Consider the following 9757-nt stretch of genomic DNA (forward strand, 5'->3'; position numbering starts at 1 on the left):
CGTCAGTGTGTCTAATACGAAGTCTAACAAATTTTCCAGGCAATAGTGACGACGTCGACGCAGTAGCACACGACTGGACTCAATGTCTTGGATTTAGGACATCTCGTTATAAGCAGCATGGTAATTTTGATAAATGAGACACAAACCAACAGAATTCGGTTAGGTATTTTAATTAGGCTGTACTTTGACGGCCTTTACAACGGAACCAATAAATCACTTCGAATTTAAATAGCAAAAGTCAAAATTGTGGGGTTGTAAGCTATACACAACCCCTGAACTAGCTACAAAACTATTAAATTTGTACATCACAAGACTTCAGAGTGAAGTTATAACGCGGAAAAAGCGGCTGTGCTCTGTCTATGAACTTGTCAATGAATGCAGGGCGGCTGCAATCATCTTTTTTATTATTTTTATTTATTTATTGTACAATAAACAGGAGTTTGTTGTCAAAATGTAACAAATAATGACAGGAATAAATGATGGAAGGTACAAAACAATATGTTTAATAATGTGACCCACTGTTATATCAATATTTTACAGTAACTTTACTACTCCCAATAATAACTATTAATATCCAAATTAGCATGTGTTCTACTATGGTGGGATTTACAATATTTAAAGTTAGTGTGAATTCGGCAAACAACAGATTGCAAAACACTGAAAGTAAAGCAAGTCAAAATCAAACTGTGTAAAAATGTACTAATGCATATCAATCCTAATTTAATCAATAGTGATTTATTTTTATTGGGATGTAACAAAAGAATTTTCTAATACTCTATGCAAAGACACAAGATCTTACAAATATTTCAAAGAAGTGTTGTTTAGTTGGCATGGTGTGTGGTTGAGAAACACAGTTTCAGTGTATAAGGGTAAGGCCCAGCTGAAAGACAAAAGAATTGAGATGGTAAATAATGGTTCAACGCAAAGCACAAATAGGATGATCAAATACACATTCTAGCATGTTACTTCAATGACAATAAAGACTTACTTGGGTTTTTCATCTGAAAATGATTCATCATTGCAAGAGCTTCCATGGCATCGTTGATGGATTCCCATTCCAAAAGGCCAGATGAACTTCGCTCACCTTTTGCAAAATACAAGGTCACCAATTAGCTCCCAACAATACATTTTGTATATTCAATTTCTTACTTAAGAAAATTGTGCGTTAAAGGGCCAGAAGGGTATATAATACAAATCTATAAATTGTTAATTGTTTAGGTCCAGTTGTGGGCAAGTAAACTATGAACCAAGTCCAGCTGCTTACAACTCACCCCACCAAGATTGTAAATAACAGACCCATTTCGTTGTAACATACTACTCACTCTTTCCGGTAAAAAGTTTCACACTTGTGGGGCCCTTGATTCCCAAGTCGTCACAGACCTGAAAGGTACACACAACAGTTAGTCCTAGTCTTAAGCGGTGGTATATTGGAAAACTATAGACCCGATAAACTGTTATAGCCTTCATACCTGGTTGAACATCTCTACAGAGATATCAGGCTGCGCGTTGAAGAAATGTAAGACATTGCTGGGATGCTGAATTCTATTTTTAGCCGCCTGCTCTGGAGAGGTGAAGCGGTTGTTGCGGGATCCATGGAAATCTTTGAAGCTGCTGGTGTTGTCCTCTAGCTGGTAGCACTGCCCTGGCACAATGGCCTGCTGTTTGGACACACTATTTGGGGGGGGGAAATAAATCAGCCACACTTCCTTTCAGTGTTCGTGTAGCCTACCTAGTTCCCATTTGAATGTTTGTACAACTAGTCTTACCAAACATTGAGTTTCTGTCCAAAAAGGAAGTTGTTGTTCAGGTGAGTGATTGCCCTGTCCACAGAGTAACAGTCTCCCATCTCCACCATTGCTGCTCCAGGCTTGCTTTTCATGAACTTAACCTGAATGACAAAACAATATTACCAATTCCGTTTGTTAAGAAACTGAAAAATATGCATTAAACACAACATGTTATGGCTCATTTTACAATAATAACTTTTTAGTTATTTCTTAACAGATTTAGCTGTGAGTGAAGGAGACTCCCTCCTGAAAGTCCCTGTGTCGTCACAACCCATCTAATCAGTGGCCTGCACTTTGTTGACGAAACATTTTGGGCTCGGCTCACTTGAAACCCCGGCCAAGTAGGTACTGAAATAGTACTTGGTACCAAGTAATACCACCTATTGGTAAAGCTTAAAAACCAGAAGAGCCGAGCCGAGTGCAGTGCTTGCAGAAAAGCCTCTTTAGTGAACGTATATATCTTAAAATACACACTATTAACCAAGTGATTAATCTGAGGTTACAGTTTGTTAATCACTTTTATGCACCTATGTGTCAAAGAGAAGTCAATTCTGAAAAGCAGCATCTAATGATTAAAAAGGAGTAAAAGAAATACAGTGACACCTGCTTTTATTTTTTTTTTAACTTACCCTTTCTACATTTCCATACAGGCAGAAGATATTAAAGACTTTGTCAGTGTTGATTTTAGATGGCTCGAGGCCATAAACCATGAGGACCGGCGAGTCAGCATGGGGACCATACTCTGGAGGTGGAGGTCCGTATGCTGGGCCATAGCGTTGGCTCCCACGACCGCGTCCACCCATACCAGGTCCCAGGCGGTGTGGAGGGGGGCCATAATTCTCATCGTTGTATCCATGAAAACCTCCTTGAGGGCCACCTGAATTATAAAGCGAAAAAAAAATAAAAATAGAACAGATGCATTATTGTGAAGTGTTCATTTCACGTCAATGCCCCATTTCTGAATAGATGTTTACCATAATCTGGTGGGTGGTCTCCAAGAAGGGCAGGCTGTCTTTGGCGTTTGTTCGGATTGGCATTAGGATCTAAAGGGAGCAAAATACAAGTTGTCAAAGAGTACAAGAGTCATTTCCCTAAAATCCCCAATGACATCAACTATGTGCATACATGTGCTACGGAACAAAGCTGTGACTGACATGCAACAGTGACATAAATATTATGCAATAACAGGTTTGCAAGCAGCTAAATTATTTAATACATGACATAATGGAGATTTTTTTTTAATTAATTTTAATGTAGCCCCTAATGCAATCTAGTACACATACACACACCTTGTGAATTGTTCCAATTGCCATCACCATCAGCATCTGTGCAAGCACATAATCAAATTTAAATGAACAATACAAATGTGAAAATAAGGCAACAATTTAAACAAAGAAAAAACTAACTATGCTATAGAATAGAAACATCAAGAAAAAAATCCTAAGGAAACTATGTACAACAGCTGTTCCATCCATCAAGTTCCATCAACTTTAAGTTTTATTTACAATAAACCAACAAACCTTAATGGTTATTTAGTGTATGATGCATAACAGATGTTACTAAGATGATACCAGAAATAAATGAGTGGAATACATGGTGAAAGGGTGCCAAAGTTAGTGACAGTAGAATCTATTACAGTCAACCAACAAAAATAGGCCATGTTCTTGTGTACTTGTTAACAATTAAAAAAAATAAATAATAACATAATGTTATCGAGTTAGTCTGACCCCTTCATTTATCAACAAAAAAGCAAAATATGTGTTTTCTGTTTCCAGATTCATGTGAAGTGTTATCTAAATTGCACCTTAGATAATTATGATGTACAAACACCGCAGATGCAGCGGCATGGACAGTGATTTTAATTTTTTCCCAGCCTTTTTACGATACACAGATACAAACCCTCTTCTGGCCAACTCCAGTAAACAAAATGTAAAGCAATGTTTTAGCTTGATTTTTATTTCAGCGGAGTAGCAGTACCCTCTCACATCAATTCATTTGCTGTGGCTTGAATTGATGATATGCTGAAATCGAGCAAAAAAAGCTGAATTCGACCCTAATTGGTTTATCAATTTATGAGGGTTGCAATGCAGATAATAACCAAATAACCAAAACATACTTCCTACGTGTCTGTGTGTTAAATCAAATCCTACATTTATTACTGACAATATATAAGACAGAAGTAATGCAAAGCATCCAATATTTTCTTTCAAAATAATGACAACTTCTCTACCCAAACCTCGGGATATAAAGAGGTTAGCCACTCATTATTTAGACACAAGTTATTTGTGATTGTGTCTGGAAAGCTATCACAACAATAGATTCAAAATTATGCAATAGCTGACTTTTCAGTGATAAGAGTAATAATAATAACTTGGACTGAGCCAAAACAGAATCTAAAGTAGAAAAGAAAGCATATTAGACAATTTGTGAAACATGGTGAAGGCAGTGATGGAGATGAAGCATGTATGTATTGCAAGTCAGTGGGGTTGAGATGCTTTAACTGCTATTGGAATAAGCAAAGTGAATTTTGTGGTGTGTAGGGCCGCATTCTCTTTATAATCAGTCACACGCTTTAAAAATGACTGAGACACGTTGCCAAGAAAATCCCAAGATCTTTTAGAAGATAATTATATAACTGACAGTGAATTAGTAGCATCTATAATCAGTGACTGTAAACAAAACGAAAGGTATAGAGCGCACACAGCATCTGAAGAAAGCTGCATGTAACATATAGCAAAGCATCTAAAGACACTTCCTGAAGATTTTTGGTTTAACTCAGTTCCTCACTGCAAAGGTTGGCCCATTTATCAAAAAAATAAATTTCATTATCAAGTGGTATACTTGATGACAAGATATAAATATAATGTTTAATAAAGGTACACTGTGGAACAGTTTCATCTTTCAATGTAGGTGCAGGAAAGTACTGACGCGCCAATATTATACAATAATAATAATAATAATAATAATAATAATAATAATAATAATAATGATATATATTTGCGTCGCTAGTGCCGGCCTTTGTCCTTAACACGATTGTTGACAAACGGAAGCTAAGAGCAGTCATGTTGTTTTAGTTTTATTAATGGTTTCAACTTGTTACCATCAAGTCAGATGAATTCATTCATTCCTGTCAAGTACTTACAGCACCACACAGAAGGCATGGGACACAGTGGGCAAGTAGGGGGCAGTCTTCAGCAACGGGGCTACCCTCCAACCTCAGACTCCAGCCTCAACTCATTCATCTCTCGTCAGTCTTTCCTTTCTTCTGTCCATCCTTGCATCCCCACCACCATCACCACCACCAACAGGGAGAAAAGTACATCCACAAATCCGCGCTTGGCTTTTGACTTGCTGCTGGTTTTGTTTTCAGAGATGCTACTAGCGGCTCACTTCCGGCTTACCATGCTCTCTGACCGCAAACGGGACATTTGCACCATTTGAGAGCGGGCTGCCTGTCCACAGACACACTGAGCCAGACCTGCATCACATGGGAGGCGTTAAAGGTGTCACTAAGGTCCAGTGCAGCAGCAAAAAAAAAAAAAAAAAAAAAAGAAACAGGAAAAAAAATAAAAAGAAATCAAACAACGTAGATACAACACAAGAACAGCACAGAGAGAAAGAGGGGGATGGGGAGGAAGGTACAGGGAAGAAAAAAAAAAACAGAACACCGGAATCCATGAATGGGGAAAGGTTTAGGAAGGATTCTGAGATTGATTTGCGTCTGTGCTTGTATGCTTGATCGGTGTCTGATGCTTGTGTCTTCGTCGGCCCCCCTTGTGGATACGTCTTCTTGTGTAAGAACGGGTGTCCAAATGATGCTTGCTTTTTGGGTTGATAAAAAAAAGGGGAAAAAAAGCCGTCGGCCGCTTGAGAAGTGAAAAGGCGTCTAGCGCTCAACAGGAGTATCTGCGTGCGATGTGCTGTCAGAGGCAGTTCAGCTGTGTGTCGCCGCGGCTATTCAGCTTGTGGTGTTGTCACTGGCGCGAGACAGGAGACGTCTTTTGTGTTTGCAGCCACAGTGTTCGGAACCGTCTGCTCCCCGGTCGGGCCGAGTGTGTCTGCAAAACTCCTCTGTCGCTCCCTGTGGTTGTGTTACGGCCGGCTCGTCCCGGGAGGGAGGGGGCGCTAGAGGGCGTGGCTACAACGACCACGTTGCGTGACTCCCACCCTCATGGTCAATGTGTGGTGTCAAAACAAGGCGTCTCCTCAGGCCGCTCTGCAGTTGACGTGTGCTGTGTCACCGTCGCTCTGTGGCGGATGTGTCTGTCTGCGTGGCGTCCGAGTATTTCTGTCCCTCAAAGTGATGCGGTGGATGTTGTCGCCCACCAAATGGAAAATGGACTCCCGTGTCAGGTGGTGGAGATTGGAGTGATGATGGACTGAGTTGAGGTTGTGTTCCGGTGTTTTTGTTTCGTTTGTTTGTTTGTTCATTTTTTTCCCCCACTGTGTCCGATGTATGCCTGTGGCTGTCTGTGGGTGCTTTGAAAAGGGTAGCTGTCGAGGTCGAGGTCAGCCTGTATCAGTTTGCACAGTGAGGACACAAGGAGCACCTCTTCAACGCAAAGGCAGCACAAACTTTACGCCATCAGCAACGATGACCAATCGAGTTAAATGGATATGACGTAAATGATTTGTCCCGCTTGAAAATGAGATTGGTCATTTGATATTATGGAGGTAAAACCTTTCTGTTATTTTGAGCTGCAGAACTGTCATTTTGATGTTGTGGTGTTTTCAGTGAGAAAAAGACTGACTGAGGAAACATTAAATTGAGAATATCAACTGTCCGGCCGGCTTCCCTGTCATAATGACAAATAAAAAGATCTCTGTAGCACTGGAAACATTAAATATCTCTATGGTATGTTACATTTTGGTAAATGAAATGTTAGTTAACATTAGTCTGATAAGAGTAAGTGCCAGGTGGCTGATGTTAAAATTTGTCTATAGGCACACCACAATTTCGACTGCCTCGTCTGATGAACCTAAAAACTAAGTATGTTATTTCAAAGCACATACTGTAAGAACAATTTATGGGATTCTGATGTTAAACCTGTGGTCACGTTGGTACTTCTCTCAAAAGGTTTGCCAGTCGCATCTTCAAAAAAGTATTTTGATAAAAACACAATTCAAAGCTTGACAGCAACAACTGAAACACTGTATTAACATATATTTTGTTAATTTAGAAGCCTAACATATTCAGCAATTTTACTTTTTTATATAAGTTGTCAACCGAGGAAGCTCCTGTCTCTGCTCATCTTGACTGTTTAGCCCTGAACACCTACCCTACATTTATTAAGTACACATGGTGTATTTTTCCTTTTAATTGGACCTTCAAACATAATTCTAACACAATTATTTTTTTCCAAAAAAGGTTAACTCTGCAGGCATGTCTAACTCAAGCTAGGGTTAAATCTCCACTATGTATGAAAAGATGCCAAAAGGTGCGAGATCGTTGACTGTGTGTGGAGCATTAGACTACGCCGGGCTGTGAGGTTGTGCAGCTGTGACATGCTCTATGAGGAACGTGAACCTACCACTAGGATGGTGCGTCTACCAATGATGCTGTGATGGGTGCGTTTAGTTTTTTCACATGCACGGGCCTGTCGTTGAAGCTGGCTGCCCTTGAGGTTTCTCCTCATGCCCTTACTCATGCCCTTAACTTTGAAAGCTGCTGAATGGTGACACAATGCATGAAGACAGTAAAGGCATCGCAGGAATACTGCCTCCGAACAAAGGCAATACCCCCGGAGGCGGAGAGAATTGACCATCCAATAGAGTGGCGTGAGAGGAAAAGAGAAAAAAAAGGGGGTGGGAGGGAAGGACTGGGAGCTACATGTTACCTTGGCCACTAAGGTTGGGGTTTGTATAGTCCCACGTGTCCTGGTCATTCTTGAAAACATTAAGGCGGGCTGGCTGGAGACAGAATGGCATTACAGAAATCAAAGGTTAGTAGAGTCACAGGAGAAGGCAGGTGCAGTTATGTAGCATTGCTCAGTGTTGGTTGGGTATATTATATGTACCGGATGTTCTTATTCATGCAGTACAACCTAAGGCAGTCGTTGGTAAAATACGGCTCGGGGGCCATATGTGGCCCGTAAAGGTTTTTAATCCGGCCCACCAAACTTGAACAAATTATATTAATAGCTGTAATTTCATTCATTTTTTCAGTGTTGTGAGAGTCATTTCAATAAAGACCTAAAAGTCGGTGGGACTTCAGACATTTTGTTGAACACTTTTGTTCATTTCTAACTGACATTAAAGCAAATGTTTTCTACACATCCAATTATATATTTTTTCTCCTATGAGGTGGTTCTACAAAACACTCCATCCATCTGCCTTGTCAGAATTTCACATGTTCAAGCCACTAAGCTGCAAACAGACATCCATCCATCCATCCATCCATCCATCCATCCTGAGCCACCTCTGAAGCCCACTAACTGGCAGATCAACTTGTAACCTTCGCCATGCTCCCATATACAGTATTTGCTTTAAGGGGATCTTATGTTACACTGTGCACTTTGTAGATCTACAAATGATACTGTGATCTGTAATGAGCGGTGGGAGACGGCAACGGATAGGAGGCAGAGAGTCGGAGGTAACAAGAGATTCAAATGTTGAGGTTCTCTTTGGAAGTGACCATGATAGACAGGATCAGGGGTGAGTACACCAGGGAGTCAGTGCATATCAGGTGTTTTGGAAATAAAGCCAAAGAGGCCAGACTGAGATAGTCTGAACATGTACAGAGGAGGGACAGTGAGTACATGGATAGAAGGAGGCTGCTGAGGTTGGAAGTGCCAGGCAGGAGGCCTGGAGGAAGAGCAAAGAGGACATTTATGGATGCAATGGAAGAGGACAAGAAGTTAGATGGTGAAAAGAGGGTGGAGAAGACACGGTTGAGATGTCTTCTCCACTGTGGCAAGCCCTAATGGGAACAGTCAAAAGGAAACAAAATCCTGTATGTGTGTTCATTGTCACGGATCGTCAAAAATTAACAAACATACACAACATGTTACTGGTGATTTTAATGAAAGTAAACAAAATATGATAACTGAGGAAAACCTGTTGTATCAGGCAGCCCAAATCAAAATGTTACCTGGATGCTGCCTTCATTTACTAATACCCAAAGAAAGCCGTGCTAGCTGTGAGTCACAGCTGATAGATGTTTTGTAGGTCACTAGCTTGTAGTGCTCACTGCTCACGTACGCGCTGTTGTAGATGTGGACGACGACAGTTAAACCGCCAGTAATACGTTGTGTATGTTTATTAACTTCTGACAAAACTGCTGGCAAAGCACATTTGCAGCTGTTCGGTGAGGAAACACGTTAAATTGAAGACCAGTACAGACATAACACCGGTGTTGTATCGCACTCCAGTTCCTCTTCGCCCACATTTTCCTTGCATGTCTCCGTCGCCTCCGCCATGACTGCGCCCCCCTCACTCGCTCCACATGGTTTTTCGAACTCAACCAAAAGCAGTAACTTGGAGGCGGGCATCTAACGCAGTAAGGCTCAATCTGATTGGCCAAATTTCTTTACACCTAGCGCATGGGTGAGCGCACTATTTATCGCAGTGTTTACGATATGTCTATTACACGTGTTGATATCGCGATATCGATAAATTTACGATATATTGTGCAGCCCGAACAAATTGTTAAACTATTTGTACCGTCTGCATCCCCTCACAGTAAAACATTATCCTATTCACCAGAGGCTTAATATTAAATATCTTGAAACCTACAGAATTTTGAAAAATAAACTCATACAAGGTTGAGGTCGTACGATCTTGAACTCTCATTACACATACCTTGGCATATTCAATCTTTAGTGTGCAGCAGCCAGAATAAATATCCGCCCCATTTAGAGAGGCTTTGGCCCTTTGAGCACTTTGGACTGAATCAAATGTGGAAGCAGTAAGTTAAGGAGATATTTTGATTCCATGTACTTTAAGCATTCGGTTAAAATAAGATGTGAATT

At 40.6% G+C, this 9757-nt stretch overlaps 1 protein-coding gene across 2 annotated transcripts in view; it reads right to left on the reverse strand.

Annotated features, from left to right (window-relative positions):
* Window positions 1-397: 397 nt before the first annotated feature.
* The window catches only part of hnrnpl (heterogeneous nuclear ribonucleoprotein L), an 11928-nt gene continuing 2568 nt past the window's right edge, over window positions 398-9757 (reverse strand). For both annotated transcript variants that reach the window (XM_076019947.1, XM_076019948.1), the window contains exons 5-14: window positions 9588-9682; window positions 7625-7697; window positions 3077-3112; window positions 2762-2830; window positions 2417-2664; window positions 1767-1888; window positions 1470-1671; window positions 1323-1380; window positions 989-1084; window positions 398-880 (exon numbers count right to left, since the gene is read on the reverse strand). In XM_076019947.1, coding sequence (XP_075876062.1) covers window positions 822-880; window positions 989-1084; window positions 1323-1380; window positions 1470-1671; window positions 1767-1888; window positions 2417-2664; window positions 2762-2830; window positions 3077-3112; window positions 7625-7697; window positions 9588-9682 — 1058 coding nt within the window. In that variant the 3' untranslated portion in view covers window positions 398-821. The remainder of the gene's footprint in view (window positions 881-988; window positions 1085-1322; window positions 1381-1469; window positions 1672-1766; window positions 1889-2416; window positions 2665-2761; window positions 2831-3076; window positions 3113-7624; window positions 7698-9587; window positions 9683-9757) is intronic.

Source organism: Nelusetta ayraudi, unplaced genomic scaffold (genome assembly GCF_046127955.1).
Source record: "Nelusetta ayraudi isolate G7.1 ecotype Tasmania unplaced genomic scaffold, CSIRO-AGI_Nayr_v1 ptg000011l, whole genome shotgun sequence".
NCBI classification, from domain to species: domain Eukaryota; kingdom Metazoa; phylum Chordata; class Actinopteri; order Tetraodontiformes; family Monacanthidae; genus Nelusetta; species Nelusetta ayraudi.